We start from the raw sequence: 22,601 nt of genomic DNA, 5'->3' as shown, positions 1-22,601 counted from the left end.
TGAAGAGTTACACAAGGTATAATTGTTTAATGTATATAATTTGTGGAAGGATGTTGCACAGAAATATTTGTACTCAGACGACACACTGTTTAAGGAGAGATGGATTGTTTATATATGTTTTTAATGGAAAATAAATAAAAAACTTATTTAAAAAAAGGAAATGGTAGCATCGCCTGCAGGTGACAGCAGCCTTTCTCCTCCCTGGCTCCAGTACACTCAGATCTCCTGCCGGGGGATTTTCTGCTGGGCACAGAGCAGAGGAAGGAGGGGGAACTGCCCCCTCCCCTTTTTACCTTCCTCCTTGATATCACTCAGATGTTTGAGGATGTGCTGATATGGTTCATTTGTTTCCATCCCTACCTGAAATGGGAGACAAAAACAGCAGCAAGAAGTATGTAGGCACTCTGCCTCATATGACCAAGGGCCTGGCTTCTCCAGAGGGAGACTCAGTGGCCCCTGCTTTATGTACAAACAACATCATCCACTGTACATTAAAGAACAAAACTAAGATCTTCTAAAAAAAACCCCAATAGACATTTATTGGATCCTCTCTGAAGGGCAGCTGGTGGAAATGCTACTAGTGTTCCAAGGGTCACTCCCACAGCACTGCACCTCCTGGCCCACCCCTCATTTCTTACATACACACACACATATCACCTGCAGAAATGCAGCCAGCACAGCCAACCCTCCTGGCTCACTCGCAGCCTCCTCGAAACTTTCAAAACGGGAGCTATAATGGACCACATGAATCTGGAGGCAAACAGAGAACAGCACTGAGCACGCTCAAGAGGTACCCCTGTTGGTCTCCCGAGGGTGTTTCTGCAGGGTGTTTTGTACTTCATGGGACTGTCAGGATAACCCAAAGCACCTGTGTTACACAACCGCAATAAAACCCTGGGAGGAAATCACATTCCACCTCTGTGCCGCCCCCCTCCCCCCCCGTGAGGTAGCAGGAGGAAACTGGAGTTTTAAGCTCCTGGAAAATAGTTATAGTTACAGTTATAGTTTATTATATTTATATACCGCCCCTCTCCCGAAGGACTCGGGGCGGTGAACAGTCAGCAAATAAAATACACAGATACAAAATTTAAAACAATATTAAAATCCAATTAAATCAATTTGGCCCATAGTTAAAAACCCTATATTAAAACCCCTAATTTTTTTAAAACAATTCTTTTTAAAAAGAGTAGGTCAGGCCAACCCGGCTTGATGAAACAAAAACGTCTTTAGGGCAGTTCGGAAAGCGCAAAGGTCAGGGATCCGCTGTATCTCTGGGGGCAACTCGTTCCAGAGGGTAGGTGCCCCCACAGAGAATGCTCTCCCCCTGGGGGCTGCCAGCCGGCATTGTCTGGCTGACGGCACCCTGAGGAGGCCCTCTCGGTGGGAGGCTATCGGTGGCAGAAGATGGTCTTGTAAGTTCCCGGGTCCTAAGCCATGGAGCGCTCTAAAGGTGGTAACCAGTACCTTGAAGCGCACCCAGAAGACCACCGGGAGTTAGTGCAGCTCGCGCAAGAGAGGTGTTACATGGGAGCGCCAAGTCGCCCCCATAACCACCCACGCGGCCGCATTCTGGACCAGTTGGAGCCTCCGGGTGCTCCTCAAGGGGAGCTCCATGTAGAGAGCATTACAGGCGGGACGTGATGAGGGCATGAGTGACTGTGCGTAAGGCATCCCGATCCAGAAAGGGCCGCCTGGCGAATCAGGCGAACCTGATAGAAGGCCCCTCTGGCCACAGCCGTCATATGTTCTTCTAAGGACAGCCGTGAATCCAGGAGGACGCCCAAGTTGTGAGCCCTCTCTGTGGGGGCCAGCGACTTGCCCCCAAAAGTCAGTGCTGGCACCAACTGACTATATCAGGATACCGGAAGCCACAGCCACTCGGTCTTGGACGGGTTGAGCCTGAGCCTGTTTCTCCCCATCCAGATCCGTACGGCTTCCAGGCACCGGGACATCACATCAAGGGCATCGTTGGGGTGGTCTGGGGTGGAGATGTACAGCTGAGTATCATCAGCATACAGATGACACTTCACCCCAAAACCACGGATGATCTCACTCAGCGGCTTCACATAAATGTTGAACAGGAGGGACGAGAGAACTGACCTTGCGACACCCCACACACAAGGTGCCTCGAGGTCGATCTCTGTCCCCCTGTCGACACAAACTGCGACTGGTCAGAAAGGAAGGAGGAGAACCACCATAAAACGGTGCCCCCTATCCCCAACCCCTCCAATCAGCGCAGCATGATACCATGGTCGATGGTATCAAAAGCTGCCGAGAGATCTAATAGGACCAGGACAGAGGAACAACCCCTGTCCCGAGCTCTCCAGAGATCATCCACCAATGCGACCAATGCCGTTTCTGTGCTGTGCCCAGGCCTGAAACCCGACTGGAAAGGATCTAGATAAACCGTTTCCTCCAGGTACCTGGGAAACTGTTGTGCCACCACACTCTCCACAACCTTCGCCACAAAGCGAAGGCTGGAGTCAGGATGGTAATTAGCTAATACAGCCAGGTCCAGGGAAGGCTTCTTAAGGAAGGGCCTCACCACCGCCTCCTTCAAGGCGGTGGGGAAGTTACCCTCGCTCAAAGAAGCATTGGAGCCAGCCTTGTGTAACCTCCCGGGAGGCCAGTACCAACCAGGAGGGACACAAAATAACTTTTGATCACAGAGCTGTGCCTTTCATGGCCAGAGAAAATTCCAAAGACCCTACTGCAACCCCTTGGGGTCCTGGAAGAGTGAAAAGGCCTGTACTCTCCATTCAAATAATTTTATTACATTTTGCAAAGCATGCACATTTTTTTCTTGTTCAAATAATTTTATTACATTTTTCAAAAGACCCTATACAACTCATCAGCAGCTCCATACCTGGGTTTGGCTTCAAGGCCAGCAAAGCACTTCATCTCTTAAGACCTAGAAAAGGGAGCAGCTACCCAGCAAGGCAGCTTGAGCTATTTGGCAGGAGCCATGAACAAGAGACTGGGATTTACCTCACCCGCATAACGGTGCCCATCCACTGTGTGTTCGGAGCCAGGCCAGGTGTGCCCCGATCCCCAATGCAGGTGCAGCTGGGCTGCTTGGTACGGCTGGGGGAAGCCACCCCCACTGAGTGTCATTTTCTTGGGCAGACCTAGAAGAACTGGGGAAGGAAGAGGATGATTTTCAAGACAGAGAGGAGCAAGGGGATCTTGCTATTCCATTGCTTCATGCAGGAGATTAGCATGTACCATTCCATTACCCTCCACCTAGAAACAAACAACCTACTCTCTAATAAACAATTTGGTTTCAGAAAAAGATTATCCTGTAATCTACAACTTCTACACTGCAAAAGCATATGGACTACAAATCTTGATCAGGGCAAAGCAATAGACACAATTTACATAGACTTCTGTAAAGCTTTTGATTCAGTGGTACATGACAAACTACTTCTAAAACTAAAATCCTATGGCATCTCTGGACCCCTATATAATTGGATAGCTGCATTTCTGTCAAACAGACAACAAGTGGTCAAAATAGGGAGCGCCCTATCAAATCCTGGACCTGTTAATAGCAGTGTCCCCCAAGGCAGAGTTCTAGAACAAACACTCTTCATACTATACATAAATGACCTTTGCAATCATATTATAAGCAACTGCGTTCTTTTTGCCGATGATGTAAAAATATTTAACACCACCAACAATGCTGCTACCCTTCAAAAAGACCTTGACTTTGTATCGGAATGGTCAAACAATTGGCAACTCCAAATCTCAACCAACAAATGCTCTGTCTTACACATTGGCAAAAAGAACCAGAAAACAAAATACAAGCTGAGTGGACATGATCTCGTAGATGACCCTCACTCTTTCAAGGACCTTGGAGTACTCATATCTAATGATCTAAGTGCCAAAGCCCACTGTAACAACATTGCCAAAAAAGCAGTAAGATTTGTAAACCTAGTCTTGAGTAGCTTCTTTTCCGGTAATATCACACTACTAACCAGAGCATAAAAATATTTGCTAGACCAATTCTCAAATATAGCTCATCCCTCTGGAACCCACACTGCATATTGGATATTAATACAACTGAACGTGTCCAGAAATATTTCACAAGAAGAGTCCTCCACTCCTCTGCTCGCAACAAAATACCTTATGCCCCCAGACTTTGAAATACAAATATGGTTAGAGGGAATGTTGCAGCAACATACAGACTTAAAACCAGAGATATTCTTATTGGGAATTTTATCAGAGAATTATAGCAAAGAAGATACATATTTGATTATTCATATAATAACAGCAGCTAGAATTGTATTTGCACAAAACTGGAAAGCAGATAAAATTCCGTTGGAAGGAGATGTTATAAAGAAAATTTTAGAATGTGCAGAAATGAATAGATTAACATTGAGAATAAAAGATAAAGAGGAGTCGATGTATTTCAAGACATGGGATAAATTTTATGATTGGTTAGAAATTAAATATGAATAAGGACATAGAGATAAAATAGAGAATAGATGGGAAAAACAATTAGAAAAATAGATACCCAGATGATGCCAAGTAAAAGGAGAAAGGGGGAGGTGGGGTAAAAGGCAAAAAAGTGAGATATTATACAAATGTACGCAAATGATGAAATAAAACTAAATAATAATTGAATAAGAAATTGACATGAGAATAAAGATAATTAGGAAATCGGGGCTGCTCGAATACCACTTTAGATTGAACTGAAAAGGGAAACAACAGGAGAGAGGGGAAGGAGTAGAGAGAAAGGGAGGGAAAAGAGAAGAGAGGAGAGGAGAAAGAAGAAAGGGAAAAGGAGAGGAAGAAAAGGGAGAGGAAAGAGGAGTAGAGGAGAAGGTTAGAAGGGGGAAGAAGAGAGTAGTGGGGGAAGAGAAGGGGAAGTAGGAAAGAGAAGGAGAGGAAGAACGAAGGAAGTAGGCGAAACAGGGGAAGAGAAGGGGAGGAGAAGAAAAAAGGTTGGAGTAAAGGTAAAGGGTAAAAGAGCAGCCCCGAAAAAGTAAAAATTAAAAATGAAAGTTAAAAGAAAAGATGAATGAAAAATGATGGAAATGACTGTACATGTAAATGTGTTTATGAAAAATAAAAATAAAAAACTTTAAACTTCAATAGATACAAACTTAAAGTGAACCGCTCCAAACTTGATTGCAGAAAATATAACTTCAGCAACAGAGTGGTCAATGCCTGGAATGCACTACCTGACTCTGTGGTTTCATCCCAAAACCCCAAAAATTTTAACCTAAGACTGTCTACTGTTGACCTCACCCCATTCATAAGAGGTCTGTAAGGGGGTGCATAAGCGCATCAGCATGCCTACCATCCCTGTCCTAATGTTTCCTCTATTTGTATCTATTTTATGTATCCAATCCATGCTTATATATATTGCCTAATACATTCTTGACAAATAAATAAATAAAAAATAAAATAAAAAATGTCTTCCCAGCATCTCATGCTTGGGACAGCACTTAGCTAAACCTTATTCACCTGTCTGCAGGGCAGAACAAGCAAGTTTTCCCCTTATACTTTCCCACCTGTCCATGCCCATAACATCACTCAGCTCAGCTCCCCCATTTCCCCTCTTCTCAAGGCATACAGGATAGAAGTAGGTGGACAGGGAGACCTCTATCTAACTGCAGTTCCTCCTGGGAACCGCAGGCTTGACTCTGGCAGCACTGTGGGCAGCATCAGAGTAAGTTACTGGAGAGACTTTGAAAAGAAGGCCTGGAACCTGGCACATTATTAACTCAGATCAGGGCTCACCTCCTAGGCAGAATATCCAATGTGATATTCTGGAAAACCTTATTGCAAGAAATATCCTTTCCAGGTTCAGTGTCCCCAGCTGGGTGGCTGTTATCACCCAAAGAGCCATTGTTGGACCTGGGAGCTAAACACCCAGTCCTGCTTTCTGACTAAAGACTCACCATCAACCTTGTGGAATTTATTTTTCAACTTGCAGAAGGCAGTGGGCAACGGGACAGGATCCCAGCTGCTAAAGGTGGTTGACATACACAAGATACTGAATCAAGTGCCAAGCACAAAAGTTTTTCATTTTGTGGAAATTTCCCAATACTCAAAGTGATCTTGAGATTTGTACTTGTGTTGCAGTGAAGTCTATGCAGAGATCGCGGCTACCAAGGGATGGGCCTGCCTAGAGCAAAATCCCAGGGAATTCTATTCTGGGGAAGAAGAAAAAAAGGAGACCCACCTGTGAAAAAGTAGATCCAACTGCTCACAGGTTCCTTGTTAGTGCAAACCTCAGGGCCTTGAGTAGCCTGGGCTACTCCAGGATTCCTAGGGCTAGTGAGGGGAAGGCAAAGTGAATGGACTATGTTAACATGGGAGTGCCTCTGGAAGATCTGAGTACCCAGATTGGGCACAGATCATCTTGAAGATGATCTGTGTGGTCACTAAAAATCAGCAATAACTTGACGGCATATAATCAGCCTGTCAACTCGCAAACCATCCCTGGCCTGCTCTAAAGTTGCCGTAGGCAAGGGGGATGGGAAAATTGACAAAGTACAGAAAGAAAACAAAACACATTCTCTTGGGTTCCAGGTGGTAAGCAGCAGGAAACCCCTTGCCACTGGGTTCTCTAGCCTACCAGGCCTTGACTCCCATTTCCCAGAACAAGGTACAGTACACTGTTTGGACCTTGCAGGGCAAACTCCGTCCTTGGGTAGAAGAAGTGGGGTCAGGTGCTCCCATCTCTGAGAAACCATAACAAAACATCCTGACAGGGAGGAAAGTGAATGGAGGATATTGTGTAGTGGGCTTCAGTAGGAAAGAACCAGAACAGCATAGCTACAACAGCATTTATTGACTCAAAACTGGAACTGAGGAACAGCAGGCAAATCAGAGCTGGTATTCAATCGGTTTAGATGAACCGGTAGCAGTTTGGTGAACTGGTAAATACCACCTCTGGCTGGCCCCGCCCACACCCACCCGCTCACCACTCGCACCTGGCTGCTCATCACTCGCCCTGCCCACCCCGCCCTATATGTGTTGCCTTTGCCATGCGGCCCAGCTAATCACCTTGCCAGTCGCCTCGCTGATGCCCACTCAACTCGGCTCATCAAAGGTAAGCAATGAATGCCACCTGCTCGCCCTTCACCTTTGGTCAGGGGCTGGGGCCTCAGGGACGCACCATTCTCTGAGGCCCCGGAGCCGCTGCCCACTTCTTTGTGCTTCTGTAGTAGCATCGTCTACCAGTAGCTGCTGGTAGGTCTGGGCGAGGTCTAGCGTAGTGAAGATTTGGCCTCCCTGGAGCAAGGTGAGGATGTGGCTTACCATTGGTATAGGGCAGTGATGGTTAACCTTTTCGGCACCGAGTGCCAAAACTGGAGTGCGCACACTGGAGCACCAGAACCCAGAAAAAAACTGGGCAGTGTGCATGCATGCTGGATCAGCTGTCCGGTGCGCATGCATGCGACAGGACCCGGAAGAGCAGCTGGCGATGGCACGCGTGCCCACAGAGAGGGTTCTCTGTGCCACCTCTGGCACGCGTGCCATTGGTTCGCCATCAGGAGTATAGAGTAAGCATGCTGCTGTAGTGCTTTGTTTATGGTGCACTTGTAGTCTGGGCAGATGTGAACATCCCCATTAGGCTTAACTGGGGTCACTATGGGAGTCTCCCAATGGCTACAGTCCATAGGTTGGAGCACTCCCTGCTGTACTAGCTTGTCTAGTTCTGCATCAATTTTAGGCTTCAATGCAAAGGGAACTCTGCGTGGTTTTAATCAGATTGGAGTTACTGCTGGATCAAGATTGAGTGAAATGGGTGCCCCTTTGTATTGTCCCAGCTTAGCACTGAATACATCAGTGTATTGTTGGCATACTGCTTCTAGATCGGCTATTTGGGTTTGATGAATGCTCATTACCCTGATGCTCAGGGCCTCGAACCAGTCATGTGGCCCCTCTATGAGGGGCTATGCTGAGGGGACCCTCAAACTCTAATGGTAGCTTTGCCCCTTATGGGAACATGGTGACTCTGGAAGTCCGTTAGCACTAAACTTGATGATTTGAGCAAGACTTGCCGTTGGCTATGTTTGCAAATGTGGTCGAAAGTCATGGACAATATAATGGACAGGGCCGATCCAGTATCAAACTCCATGGAGCATGGGACCCTTGAAGTTTTAGTCGGAGTCTTATCTTTTCTTTGATGGGGTGTTGGGCCCCTGTGCATTGGATGCTATGCCTTCCCAAGCAGTATTTAATTCTGTTCTGTCATGGGGACCTTTTCCACTTGTGCTGCTGTGTCGCAGGTTTCGTTTCCCACTGATGACCTCTGCAAACTCTGGCAATGTGCCCTTGCTTTCCACAGGCACAGCATACAGCTGTGTGGAATCTGCACTCTGCTCTTTCATGTGGTCCTCCGCAGCTTACACAGCTCTGTGGTGAGTTGCTTGCTCTGTGGACCGTGGCCATCGGGTGGCTCTCTCCGCAAGTGAACAATTTCGTCGCTCTCACTGACCTCCCCCAAGCCTTCTGTGGTCTCTTGGTGGATTCTTGGGGTTTGGTGTATGTTTTTGGAGGCCAGAGAATCTTCATGGTCCCCCGGCAGCCTCAGCCACCATAACTTCCTTCAACGCATCTTGGAAAGTCAGTTTCTCCATGGTGAATAGGCGCTGCTGTAATTCATTATTACACAGGCCGCAAATGAGCCTGTCTCTGAGACAGTCTTCTAGATCAGGGAACTCACATTGGCGCAAAGCTTGGCGAAGGGCTGCCACAAACTCTGCTGCAGATTCCCCAGATCTCTGTTCTCGTTGCTCAAATGCATGGTGCCAGAGGATGACTGAGAGTCTAGGCTCAAAATGTTCCTTTAATTTTTTCTTGAGGTCTGCTGAGGCCACTGTCTCTATGCTTGCCAGTACTACAAGTTTTCAGCGATATCAAATGTGGCTTGTCCAGACACATAACAGGGTTACTGCCAGTGGTGAAATGTAAAATTTGTTACTACTGGTTCTGTGGGCGTGGCTTGGTGGGGGGGTAATGTGACTGGGTGGGTGTGGCCAACTTTTTTTTTACTTTTAAAAGCATTTTTTCTACAACCTCAAGAGGTTGCAGAAAAAATGCTTTTAAAAGCCTCTGATGATCCCAGCTGAGCCACGCGATCATCAGAGGCTTTTTTTTTTTTTACTTTTAAAAGCATTTTTTCGGCCAAAGAGGTTGTAGAAAAAATGCTTTTAAAAGTTTTTTAAAAAAGCCTCTGATGATCATGCGGCTCAGCTGGGCATGGGGCGGGGGCGGGGGGACAGGGATTTTGGCTACTGGTTCTCCGAACCACCCACTGCCATTAGCCCGGAGATAGTTTTCTACTCAGGAGACATATGAGCTCCACTGTTCCGGGTGAGTAATATCAAACTTGTTGAGTCTTCCCAATTTAGCCATTTTGAGAAGGCCCCTGTGGTGCTAGTTAATGCCTGTCCTACTGAGGGTGATGCTGGGCTGCACTTAAGGAGTCCTGGGGATGGATTCCACAGGTACGTCTGTGCCTCCAGTGTGTCTTACTGGCAGGCAGGGTGGGGAGCATGGTCCCACCAGGGCTCTTTACCCGGTCTGACACCCAGTGATTTCAGCATGCCTCCAGTGTGGCTTACTGGCAGGCAGGCATGAGGACTAGTCCTGCCAAGGCTTCGTTACCCAGCCTATCACCCAATGACTTCAGTCTCTTGGTTAGCAGCAGCTCTCTCCCCTGCAGCATCCCATCCTCATTGCCACTATTGTGTAGTGGGCTTCAGTAGGAAAGAACCAGACCAGCATAGCTACAACAGCATTTATTGATTCAAAACTGGAACTGAGGAACAGCAGGCAAATGCCTGTAATTTATACGCTGGGCCCACAGGGTCTTAACCAATCATAATGCTTGAAAAACCCACCCAAATATGAATGTTCAAAGTTTCCCTCCAAAATAGTTGGAGTTAACAGTTAGGGTCATCTAAAGGTTCACTTTAGCAGGGCTTAACACAACTATATACATTCAGTACATAACAGAGGAAATGGAAGTAGCAGGAACACCAATGGAAAGGGATCGTTTTCCATGCTTAGAAGAATGACAAGCAATTTAAAAAGAGGCCAGCCGAAGACAGAGTGGTGAGAAACCATCACTGATGGCAAAAGCCAATGCTGTCAAGGAAGCAGTTATTGACAGATGATCCTTTAAGGAGTTTGAAAAGGACTATAGGCTCTTTCTTGATAAAGAGGGGAAATATGGAGTGGATGGCCCCACCACCAAATAAATTTGGTGCTGAACAACAGTATCCGTCATGTGGTCCTTCATGGAGTCACATCCAGGTGTTTGTAGTAAGGTACTTCAGGGTTCCATCCCAGGGCCATCCCAGTGTGTTCCTCAATGTTTTCATAAATTACTTAAACAAGGAAATAGAAAGGATCCTCAGCAAATTTGCAGATGACACTAAGATGGGAGAAAGAGATTGCTAACCGCTCAGAAAACAGGCACAACATTTAAAAGGATCTCAATAAAGTTAAATATTTTGTCTTATCTAACCAAATATAGTTGAGTGGGAAGAAGTATTGGGTTCTGATTTTATCAAAAAAATCAGGGGCACAGGTACATAATAGGAGATACTTGGTTTGGCAGTGGTATGTATGAGAAGGATCTGGGCATACTGGTAGACCATTGATTATGCATGAATCACCAATCTGCTGCAGCTGTCAAAAGAGTTAATGCAGTCTTGGGTTGCATTCACAGAAATGTAGTGTTGCGATCACTGACCATTCTGCTCTGAGCTGCCCTGCTGAATCTGCACCAAGAAGACTATTTCTGCCACCACACTATGACAAGAACCCTGAGAAACTGGAAAGGGGGCAGGGGAGAGCAGCAAGGATGGTACAGGGCTTGGAGCCTAAATTCTACAAAGACCAGTCAGAGGAACTTGGCGTGTGCAAGGTGCAGAAGAAGCAGCTAAGGAGAGCCACGAGAACTCTCATTTGCCAAGCAGGAAGTAAAGAGACTGATTCTATGAAAACCCTGATAACGATGAGGCGAGTAACAAAATTCAACATGGAGTTTTCAAAAACAGGAATGACTTGTCTTGTCAAACTCATTTTTTTTTTAATTGGGGAACTTTTGTAATAAATTGTGGGAAGGAGCTTGTTGCTTTTGGGTGGTGAGCTGTAAACTCCATTTCTTTCGTATGTGTGTGGATGCCATCCATTAACATTCTGATCAGTAGCCAATTAAGGGAGGGCTGCAGTGATGAGCAGGAGGAGCATGGACGCACTCCCTGCACTTGTTGCTATCTCCTTAAAGAAACCCCACACCTGGTGCGACAAGGGACATTAATGACCCTGTTGTTCCCTCCTTAAACACTCTCCTTTCTGGGACTTACATTGTGCTTGTATTCAAGTGCAGCTTCTGGTCTTTCAGGTCAGGAAAAGACACCCTTTCTCTAAGGGGGCACTGATTGGTGCAGACAGCTTGCCTCTGAGACCTCTGAAGCACTTTTTCTGTTTCATATCCAAATAGCTGCAGACCCTCTGGCCCTGGTTCAAAAGTGCCCATTAACGGTTCCACACCAACTGGAGAGTGAAATAGGCTCAGCTCAGGGCCTTTAATCTTCAAGCTGTTTATTGATGTCTTGGATGAGGAGCTTATCAGATCTGCATATCATGCCAAATAGGGTGGAATGCATAATGCTGTAGAAGGCAGAAATAAAATTCAAAACCAAGTTGGTAAGAGATAGCTATAAAGTTTCTTCCCTTAGGAAAGAGGCCCTGAGAATCAGGGATGCCTGGCTGATGACACCTTTGGATGACAAAGGTGATCAGGAAGTAAAAACTAAATCTCACGAAGGATGAAAGCAGTCCTTTTCTCTGAGAATCCTGTCTATTTTGGCCATGAGTTCTGAAGGCTTATCGAACAGTTTTGTTAATGAAATCCTTAAAATCTATCAGATGATTTCTCTTTCATGGATGTAGTCAAGCAAAGATAAAGGAGATTTTCAATTGAGGGGATTGGACTCCACAATTCTGGGGTCCTTCTAAGATGGATGGCAAGATTGGTAAGACCACATTTGGGATATTGTGTCCACTTTTGGTCACCATGATACAAAAAAGATGTTGAGATTCTAGAAAGGGTATAGAGAACAACAACAAAGATGATTAAGGGTCTGGAGGCTAAATCACATAATGAACTAGATTTGGGGAACTAGATATGTCTAGCCTAAGAAAGAGAAGGACTGTGGTATGATAGCAGTGTTCCAATATTTGAGGGGCTGTCACAGAGAAAGGGGCTCCAAAGCACCTGAAGGCAGGACAAGAAGCAACAGATGGAAATTAATCAAGGAGAGAACCAACCTAGAACTAAGGAGAAATTTCCTGACAGTGATAACAATCAATCAAAGGAAACAGGTACTCCAACACTGGAGGCTTTTAAGAAGAGACTGTACAGTCATTTGTCTGAAATGGAATAGGATCTCCTGCTTGAGCAGGCAGTTGGACTAGAAGACCTCTGTGGTCTCTTCAAACTCTGGTATTCTGTTATTGCTCCCACATATTATGAATGTAGCATTTTCCTTTTTCTTTAACAGAATGTTCATGTTTGTTTAACTGTAAAATGCTTAGCAGTTGCCAGAACCTGGTGACCAGTGAGTGGGAATCAGAAGAATAGACCATCAAACACAAAGATAGTGGCTTTTCCTGGCCTTTATCACAAAACAATCCATCTTCTGTCAAAGAACAAAGTAACACTGTGTGATAAGATGGGTGACTAATAAATTTTACAAATAAAAATAAATGTAAATAAATAAACAAACAAACTTGAACACTGACTAGGGGTCCTTGGAGCTGGTGCTTATAATTGTAATTACTTATAAAATAAGTAATTACCAAAAAAAGGGATAGCAGCGATAGCAATCAGAGCCTCACCCTGACCCCTGTGATGTAAGTGATCCTGCCTGACCACAGCCACCCCCCCTCCCCACCCCCACAGGGAGCCTTGGACTCTGGATAAGTCCCACTATCTTTCTGCTTGAGAGTTCTATCCTAACAATAGAAGAGAATGTTTGTAGCTCAGGGTTCCTTGTTGCAGAGCTTGGCTGTTTTCTTGCAGACATTTCATTAGCAAACTAGGTAACACTATTTGCGCACTGATGTTACCTAGTTTGGTAATAAAACATCTGCAAGAAAACAACCAAGCTCAGAGAGCACCAAGGACCCCACAGTTCTCTCCTTAAGTGGATCAGTCTACTGAGCAAGTTCATCTGTTTGCTTGCATGTAACAACCTCACAACCCCTTTCTGATTCCTGTAGTTTGGAAGGATCCCTTAGTGATCTGGGAGAAATTTGATCCTGGAGTTTGGGCTTCATTGTCAGGGGCAAGGGCAAGGGCAAGGGCAGAGTAGACTCAAAAGCTAAGCTGAAACCTGGCACCACACACAATCTATTTTCCCTGTGCTACAAGAAGCCCAATTATGAGAAGGAAGGCCAAGAGGTGGTCCTTTTCCAAGGAAGGCAGGAAGAATTCTGAATGAGGAACCAGCCTGTTTGTCACCTGTTTCATGTTTCCAGGGACGCTACACCCAGTTTATCCTCAGCAGCCCTGTGATGCTCACCAGTGTGGCCGTTGTTCTTCAGAGGAAGTGTCTCTTCGGGAGGCAAATCGTAGCCAGACAGTAGCAGGGGCTCCAGCTTGATGCTGAAGCTGACAGCAGCTGTGTTGATGTTGATGGGAGACTGCATGTGACCGTCACAGTTGGGGAACACGGATGCCCACTCTGGCATGTCTGAAAGAGAACATGCTTCAGGGGCCTCAGAGTCATTTACCTGCCCCAGAAGGCAGGGAACGTTCGGTGGGAGGTTAGGAAAAAGGAGAAAGCTTGACAAAGAGGAAAAGTGGAGCTTGGTCAGCCTCACTTCTGCTGCTCTTCCAGAAAATTCAGGATAGAGTGAAAAGAACATGACGGGCACTTCCAAGTGGTTTTTCTGGATTGGAGACTTCACACACGTCTTCCCAGCTCTGGCTTTAAAACACCGAAAAGCTACCTCTCAATTGCTGCATAAACTGGCTGAATCTGGGAAGTAGCTGGTTCCACCAGGCTACGATGCCTGTGAAGCAGCCGGGATCTTGGGGTCGATCTGGGCAGAGACCAGGAGGCTCACCATTAGCCTGTAAATGCAGGTGGGGTGGCAGCTCTGGGCTGGGCTGGCAGGAGGGAGGAGGCAGCTACCCATGGAATGCAGTCAGATGCCCTTGGGGGAGGGGGGCTCAGTGCAAGGGCAGCTCTTATCATCTCTGCTGCAGGGAGGAATGCGGGCACTGGGCATGAATAATGACCTGCAATGGCTAAAGTAGGGCTGCGGAGTGGAGATGGGGGTAGATGAGGGACAGGAACAGGCCTTCCCTGCTTCTACAACTTGAGGCCCAGATATGCCCAGGCAGGCTTCGGGCTCAGTAGAGCCGGAGAAGACCAGAGGCAGGTGTGACCAGAGCTAGCTGATCATTAACCAGCATTCACCTGGCCAGGAGCCCAGGGGAGCAAGACCAGGCCTTTACCTTTGTAGCTCCAGTGATGGTCTTTGTGCCCCGGAAGACCTAGGAAGCAAATAAGAGAACCTGACTCAAGTTGTTGCTCCCACCATTTCCTCCCCACAAAAGCAAAAAGGGGAGGTTCTCCTTGCCCCTCCCCCACTCCATTTTAATTCTGACATGGGGAACAGCATGGTTTATTCTCTCTCTCTCTCTCTCTCTCTCTCTCTCTCTCTCTCTCTCTCTCTCTCTCTCTCTCTCTCTCTCTCTCACACACACACACACACACACACACACTAAAAAGACCTTGAATGGTAGCCTGGACCAGAGGTCGGGTGGTGTGCTAAAGAGATAGAGCACTTGCCTTCCCCTGGTGACCCCAGAAGAGTCCTGAGTTTGGATCTCAGCCACCCAAAGGAAATGCCAGTCTAAACCGCCTTCTGCTTTTGACAGATCTTTTGCCTCTCAAAAGACTCAGACTGCTTCCACATAGCACTGGCTGGCAGAAGCAAATTCTCTGTGCCGCTGCCCCAGCCAAGCTGATTTCTGCAAATGGGGGTGGTTGGGGTAGGGTTGAATGACCTAGGTATAAAATCCTGTGCAATGTGTAATGAGGAAATGGCAACTATACATCTTAACCTGCACATAACAAAGCTGGCAAGCCATTGCAGTAAAATGTAGAAATGGTCACATGTTTTGATGACTTTAAAGGTTGTTTTTTTTAAAGAAATCCATGGGCAAGTGGCTTTGAAGACTCAATGTCACCTCCAGGTGGGGGGCAACCTCTCTCCAGCCCTAGTTGCCAGACAGCAGGTGGCAGGAAGGGACTTCTGCTTGCAAAGTGCCCCTGTGAGAGGGCCATTTGGAGGGATCTTGACCTGATCCTGCAGTTTAATCTTATGTAAAGAAATAAATAAAATACCAACCATGGATAAAGGATCCCACCTTTTTTTGCACCCATGACTGTTGTTTTCCCTCGAAGAACGCAGGATAGGGATAACCTGTCCAGGACTTAGAAGGCTTCCAGACAGACAGTCTCCAATAGCACAGTGACAGCAGCTTTTCTGCTGGTCCCACCTTGAAACTTTTGGTTTCGCTTACAAAAATAGCCTTGGTGAGTTACTAGGTGGAGGTACCATCCTTGGATGCCCTACAAATGCCATGAATCAAGCAGAACAATTGTGCACTGCAGACTCAGCTGAAAGCCTAGGCCGATCTGTGAGCAGCTGCACCCTCCTCCCCTTCCCCAGAACCTCTCCTGGCTGCCCTGGAAGAGAAGAGCTGCTAGCCAAGAAAGGTAGAGAGGCAAAAAGGCAGCCCAAGAGATCTCCCCCCTCCCATGGGACATCTGGGAGGCACCACGGAATTTATTTATTTAAAACATTTGCAAATCTTAAACCAAACTCTGGGTGTCTTACAAGCAGGAATAAAACACACACACACAAATCAATCAAAGAAAAGAAAACCTGGTGCCACAGCCACCCTTCCCTGACAAAGCCCCCAGATTCTCCCCTCATCCCGTCTCAATGCTGGGGAGAGGAGCTGGGTCTTAAGTGCACAAGTGTACAAGAAGGTGGGGGAAGGGATCTACTAGGAGCTCCTGAATGGACAAGAGTTCAGTGGAAGGTCACATGTCTCAGCACAGCCATGGAGAGTATGTGAGGAACCCAGAAGCCCAGCATCCTCTTTGCAGAGTGACTTGGGGGAGGAGAGTGGGTGACCTGCTATGTTTTCTGGGATGGGGGAGGATGGTCCTCTGGGAACTAGAAGGACAAAAGAGGAGACCTGGCACAATATGGAGCTGCCGTGGTTGTCCAACCGCCCTTGCCCAAGAGAAAAACTGCTCAATCCTGGGTGGACACAGGATCCCTTTAAAAAAGGGTGCTTCATCTGAAAGACTTCTGCCCTTGTCTTCCTAGGAAAGAGCTTGGGAAAGAGTTCTCCCAGCTTCTTAGGGGTCACCCTACCTAAATGCACACTGTGACTCAAATTCCATCAAGCGGCTTCTTTTTCCACAAAAGCCAATCCAAGCACAGCTCCATCATCCCATTGAACAGAATAGAAATGAAATCGGAAGGAAAGGCCTGTGTTGAACCTTTTCATGAGGGCTGACTCACTGTATGGCAGTGAGCCCTTCAGGATCAGCCCCAACAAATAAACAACAATGGGGAGAATATTGTACTCTGCAATTAAGTCTTTAGGCTGCAATCCTACACCTGCTTACTTGGAGTTCGATAATATTGCTTTCAAAACTCCTGCACTAACGATGTTATCCAATAGGAACATTTGCAATCCCAAACTTAACTCAGAGAACCTCCATAATACAACAAGAGTTACTTTTGAACAACTAAGTATTCAACTGTGTTATACCTCAAATCCCTAGTTATAATGTAGCAGACGAAGTCCTCTAAATTGAATAGCTGAGTGGAGGGTCTGTCCCCAGCCACGGACATACTCAGCAGGCAAAAGCTAATTGGAGGCGATTGCTAGATTAAGGACCCTCATTTGTGTTACCCAGCAGCGAAAGACGTGGGTATTTGCTCTAAGACCTGGACCTAGACCTGGAAATGGAGAGGGCAGCTCCCAACCTTACGAAAAGTTCCCAGCTGCACAAACCAAATGGACACTCAATGCTCCTGGGCACACTTTGCTCCAAGCAAGAGACAGACGACTACCGTCACTAAGGATATTTTAGGGTGGGTTCCCGAATGGAGTCCATATCCCCCCTCAAGGGACCCATTCTGTTCCAAGAGCCTTTCACGTCTTCACGGCTATTGCCCTGTTGCCTTGGTGTGCGCGGCCCGCTTAAAATTTTGAGTCCGGAGTAAACTTTGCTTCAGAACCGCCGGGAAACGGAGTCGCCGGCGGTGGGCAGCCAAGGACATTCTGGTGCCCAGGAAGTTGCCCACTCCCGTCTACCATTGGTACTGCCCAACGACAATCCTAATTTCCAGCCGGCGGAATTTTCTATGGCTTCTTCGGTCGGAGAGAGGGGGTCGGTCTCCCACATCGCATCCCCACTGAGCGGACTGACGGAGGGGTGTTGCGGGAAGGACCTTGCCCCCTCAAGCCGTCCAAATCGGAGCAGCCCTGCCGGCGGCCGCCGTTGAAGCAACAGGTGAAGCTGATTGCCCGAAACTAAGCCCCGGAAGGGGTGGAGGGGGATTCTGCCGCCGCCGCCTCTCACCCACCTGCGTCGTCGTCGTCCTCCTCCTCGTCGCCCGCTGCGCAAGGTCGCGGGGCGGCCCATAGCAGCAGCAGCAGCAGCTGCAGCGAGGAGAACCGGAGTCTCAGCCTCTTCGCGGGGCGCATCTTCGTTTGCCCTCGAGGTCGCGTCCGCAGCCAGCCAGGCGGGAGTCCGTCGCAGTGGAGCGTCTCCCAGAGATCGAAAAGACGCGCTTGCCGCCTTTTATAGCGGGGAGTTGTGCCGCGCCGCCCCGTTTTAGCCTGCGGAGGGAAGTGCTACAACTCCGCGGGAAGAAGATGCCCCCTTTCGGCCCTGGCATCTCCGCTCACTCTCGCTTCTGGTTGCAGCGGGTCTTCCAGCCACACTTTGCTGAGTATTTGTGGCTACAGGGATCCTCCCTCCCCGCCGCTCCGCCGGAGCAGGGCTGTGTCCTCCTCACACCGGTAGACTGGTCACGCCGTCCCCTTTCCCCGTTACTGTTCGACGCGTCCTCGTGCACTTGAGCAGGAGGCCGGTACCCTCCTCCAGAACCTGATTTGGACCGGGCAATTATCGGGGCCGGAGTCTTTCTTTTTTCTTTTTAAATTTTTTATTATATTTTTATTGTTAAAGAATAACAGAAAGAAAAAAAATCAATACAGAAAATCAATAGTAAGGAAAGAAAAAAAAAATTCCCCAACGTGCTATTCAAACAGAAAGGAAGTTTTAGGAAATTGAAGTCTTCAATTCTTCCAGAAATCTCTTTGATAAGGTACTGGTGCCGATTCATCCAATCTCCCAAGTGCAAAGTCCACAAATGGTTGCCAAGTGTTCCAAAAAACATTTTCTTTATATATACCACTTCTAATCTTAATATCACAAGTCAATTTATCATTTAATGCAAATTTCCATGTTTCATTGTACCATTCTTCTAATTTTAAGTCAACAGTTTTTGTAAAATGATGTTACTTCCTAAATTTAACTTTTTATTCGCGATCCTTCCGATTTTTTTAACCGAGAAGGACATTGAAGTATATAAAAAAAAATTAGATAAATTTTGTAATGGGGATAAAAAACCAAGATTGATTAAGAAAATGTGGTATCAGAACCAAAAACAAGGTGGTTTAGGAATTCCAAAATTATTAAACTATTATAGAGCGTTTAATATAAAAACAGTAGTAAAAATTTTAAAAGGAGATGTTAAACTTTGGGGTAATTTGGAAATGAAGGAAATAAAGAAGTTTGGTTACAAATGGTTTTTGGAAAATTTTAAAGGTAAGGTTAAAATTTGTAATTATTGGTTAAATAGTTTGACTAAAAATTGGGACAGAGTAGCAAAAAAATTAATACCAGACGCATTGTATTTAGGTAAACTGAAAGAGAATTGCCCAATGAAATTAAATAGTAACAGAGAGAGGATTATAATAGAAGAGAAAGTGGAAACAATTAGTGAATGGTTGAAATTTATAGAAAATGAAATGAGGAAAGAGGAAATTTATGGAAAATTAAACATTAATTGGTTTGAAAGAATTCAAATGAATAAATGGAATAGGAAATGCAAAGAAAGGAATGATGAGAGTAGAAAGGAAACGGAATTTGAAAATTTGACATCTCGAATAATAAAAGATGAAATTGGGCCAAAGGGATTAGTTAGTAAAATTTATAAAATTATTAATTTTGATAATAATTCACAAAGGGTAATGAAAGAGAATTGGGTAAAAGAACTGGGTATTGAAATTTTTGGATCAAAATTGGAATATGAACTGGGTTAGTAGAATAATGAGGACATTATCAATAAGGATTAAAGAACATAACTATAAAGTCATTTGGAAGTGGTATTTGACCCCAATAAGACTTTTTCAAATGGATAATAAAGTGGATAAAATGTGTTGGAGATGTAAAGTGGAACTCGGGACATATGCTCATATGTGGTGTAAATGTAATGGGGTTGAACTTTTTTGGTCTAGGATAGAAAATGAAATATTTGAAATAATTAAGAAGAGGGTCAAATTGAAATTGGAAACCATATTATTATTAATATTGAATGAAACAACATTAACAACTGGAGAAAGAGAATTGGTGAGGATTTTGGTTATAATGGGGAGAATTATAATTGCTACATATTGGAAATTAAAGGCCGGAGTCTTTCGAGGCAGAAGAAAAGTCACCCGATCCAATCTGGGAGACGCCCGAGAAGGATGCTCTCCAGTTCAGCAGTCTAATCCCAAACGAGACGGGACTTCTTCCGTGATCAGCCTAGACTCGGGACGGGGGACCCTGCAAGGCTCCCGCGCACAGAGGCTTTTCTCTGAGTCCCGCCATTTTCTCTAGGCAGAACCGGCCTTGTCCGCTTGGAGCGGCATTGCAGGAGGGCTGAAAGGTGTCTCGAAGCTGCCCCTAGACTGCCCAGTCCTTTAGATGCGGGCGCTGGAGCCTCCTGGGCAAAGAGCCCAGCTCGCGCTCTCCCAATCCTCCAGAGCGCTCTCCGCCACCCACCGACCCTGGAGGAAGGGGCGAGGCGTTGTAGCAGCCGAGCCTTTGAAGGCGAGAAGGAACCTGTGCAGGACTTTGAAGTTATTAGTCTCGGGGGCAAAGAATTTCCTTTCCCAGCGGAGGGGTAATAGTTGCTTTCTGTGATTCAAGGAGCTAACTGCAGGATGGACCTGAGACCTTCAACAGGACAGCCAAGGCTCGCAGTCCTCAGGTCGCTCCTGATCCCGGTCGCTTTGATCTTAGTAGGAATACTCAAGCGCAGAAACGAGCTTGGCCCAAAATCTCCCGGAAGTGAGCAATTCCCAGTGCCTTCTTCCCGCTCCACGGCCACACCAGGCAGTACACGTTCTGCTTAAGACTCCACGCCAACATCCTGGGTGAGTCTCTTTGTAAATGGCAGCGCTGCTCTTGAGGCCGGATTGGGCCCCAGCCCAGATGCAGCAGCAGCAGCCCTTTCACCCACCCCTGACCGGTTGCTCCAACCGGAGTACAACCGTTTTGTGACAGTTTATAATTTTAACTCCCACCCCCACGCCTCCAGAAGATGAAAGAGCAACCCTCCATATAGGATGTTGCCGATTCAACATAATTTATAAAATCGAGTCCCCCTTATGGTCGGGACAAAATTTAAATCCACGGCCGCGACATAAATTAACTCTTCTGATACCAGGAACTTATCTGGGAGCTTTAAAGCCTCCAATGAGTGCATCCTACAGTCGCCCAATCAGCGAGATGAGCAGTATATAAATAATGAATAAATGAAAAATAATAGATTAATCGTGCATTATTTGAATAACCGAATTACTCCTGGATAGCATCAGGGTTGGGCGAGCGAGACTATAGAAAAGCACCGCGCTGCACCTTTTGCGCGCTCCTCCTAAATTACAGGACCAGTTACTGGACTCCCACCCACCCACCGCCGCACCTCCAAGCGGACAACCTTTCCCCGCGGAGGCGTGGCTTTGATCATCGGGGATCGGCGTTTCCGCCCTTGCCCCACTAGTACGAGATCCTGTCAGCAAAAGCTCTGCTCCTTCAGGCATCGCGAGACGAGCGGCTTTCTCCGTGAGCGCAGCTTTCAGGCCGGCAGTTCCCCGAGCAAGAAGGGCTGCCGCTTGGTTCTCGCCGAGCGCTTAGACCGCCCGAGGCTCGGTTCCGGCTGGTCTGTACGGAGTGGCCGTATCGCGCCCTCCCCCGACAGCTGCTGTCGGTGGAGCCTGGAAGAACTTCACCCTTGGCTTCTCCAAGCATCCCGGAGCCAGCCCCCCCCCCCCCCCAGGGCTGGTCACGTAGGTGTGCGTCGGGGAAGGCGGGGGTCACGCTCCCCCGTTGATGCCTTTCGAGGCGAGTCTTTTTCTTTGCTGGGAACGGAGACCGGGTAGGGCGCAAATTGGTCGTCCCTTAGAGCAGCAGCTCAGCGTTCAACAGACCAGGCAATCGGAAGTCTGCAGCCAAAGGGGGCAGGGAGGGCCGAGAGACTGTGGGTCCGCCAAGAAAGCCCCTCCCTTCTTCAGGGGTTGGGAAGAATTTCTCCCCAAGAAGCCTTGCTCGCTGCAACCCCCAAGACCCGCCCCAGCATCAGCACTTCCCTTTCGCCAAACTCACGGGCGCTCCCCCACCATCATATCCCCGACTTGTGGATCACGCCTGGCTCCAAACCAGCAATTGTGGTGGAAGAGAGCAAGTGTAGGAAGTTAGCACCCACCCTTTCCTGGAAGAGTGAAATATTTTAGGAAATATGAAAAAGGCAGAATATTATATTTCCCTGGATGAGAAATGGAGAAGCATATTTTACAGACAAAGCAGCTCCCACCTTCCTGCCCCCCCACCCTTTGTCAATGGGCCAGAGGCAGAAACCCAATCCTTTGTCAAAGGACATTTGCAACACAATAGCAACAGAAACTAACACAATGGGCCCCATCTAGCAACCAAAACTCACTACATGTGACCTGGGAAGCACATATGACAATCAACCAGCAAGGCTAGCTAAGACCCCCAGCCCCTGGGAGTCTGACAACTAATCAGGATACTCTTTCGGGGCCCCAAGAAATGCAGAGCCAGAGAGAGCATAAAAACCCGAGGATTTACTGTATCTGCCCTTTTCTGTTCAGGAACTCAAGCCATGTAATCCTGTCCACCATTAAACCATCTTTCCAAGCAGTCTCCATGTTTCCAGTGTCTTTTTCCCCACTTGGAGCAGAACCCAGAAGGATGTTTCTTCCAACACAAGGTTGCAGAGTTTCTTTCTTCCCATTGCATCTGCTCTTCAAGTATCCGCGCCCCCCCCACCCCCATCTCAGCGAAAGGAGAAGCCTGCTGGCTTGGCAGTCAGAGCTGTAGGGAAGCTGTATATACTGGCATGCAGTTCAGAAGAGGGGCTACCAAGAGAGTGAGCGGGTCTGTGTTTGTCTGAGGTGCAAAGAGAATATATTTTCCTCTTTAATGTTTCCAGTTTTGGCATTCCAGTCT

General features: G+C 47.0%; 1 protein-coding gene across 1 annotated transcript in view; it reads right to left on the bottom strand.

Moving 5' to 3' along the window:
* Nucleotides 1-17,950, bottom strand: part of CA9 (carbonic anhydrase 9) — a 32,543-nt gene extending 14,593 nt beyond the window's left edge. The window contains exons 1-6 of the mRNA XM_034441866.3: nt 17,665-17,950; nt 14,501-14,539; nt 13,560-13,730; nt 2,989-3,137; nt 658-750; nt 294-360 (exon numbers count right to left, since the gene is read on the bottom strand). Of these exons, the coding sequence (XP_034297757.2) occupies nt 294-360; nt 658-750; nt 2,989-3,137; nt 13,560-13,730; nt 14,501-14,539; nt 17,665-17,785 (640 nt within the window). The 5' untranslated portion in view covers nt 17,786-17,950. The remainder of the gene's footprint in view (nt 1-293; nt 361-657; nt 751-2,988; nt 3,138-13,559; nt 13,731-14,500; nt 14,540-17,664) is intronic.
* Between the last annotated feature and the right edge of the window lie 4,651 nt (nt 17,951-22,601).

The sequence above is a fragment of the Pantherophis guttatus genome, chromosome 2, assembly GCF_059756535.1.
Source record: "Pantherophis guttatus breed Tessera chromosome 2, ASM5975653v1, whole genome shotgun sequence".
NCBI classification, from domain to species: Eukaryota; Metazoa; Chordata; class Lepidosauria; order Squamata; family Colubridae; genus Pantherophis; species Pantherophis guttatus.
The sequence above is the reverse complement of the archived record's forward strand: the minus strand, read 5'-3'. Positions and strand labels throughout refer to the sequence as shown.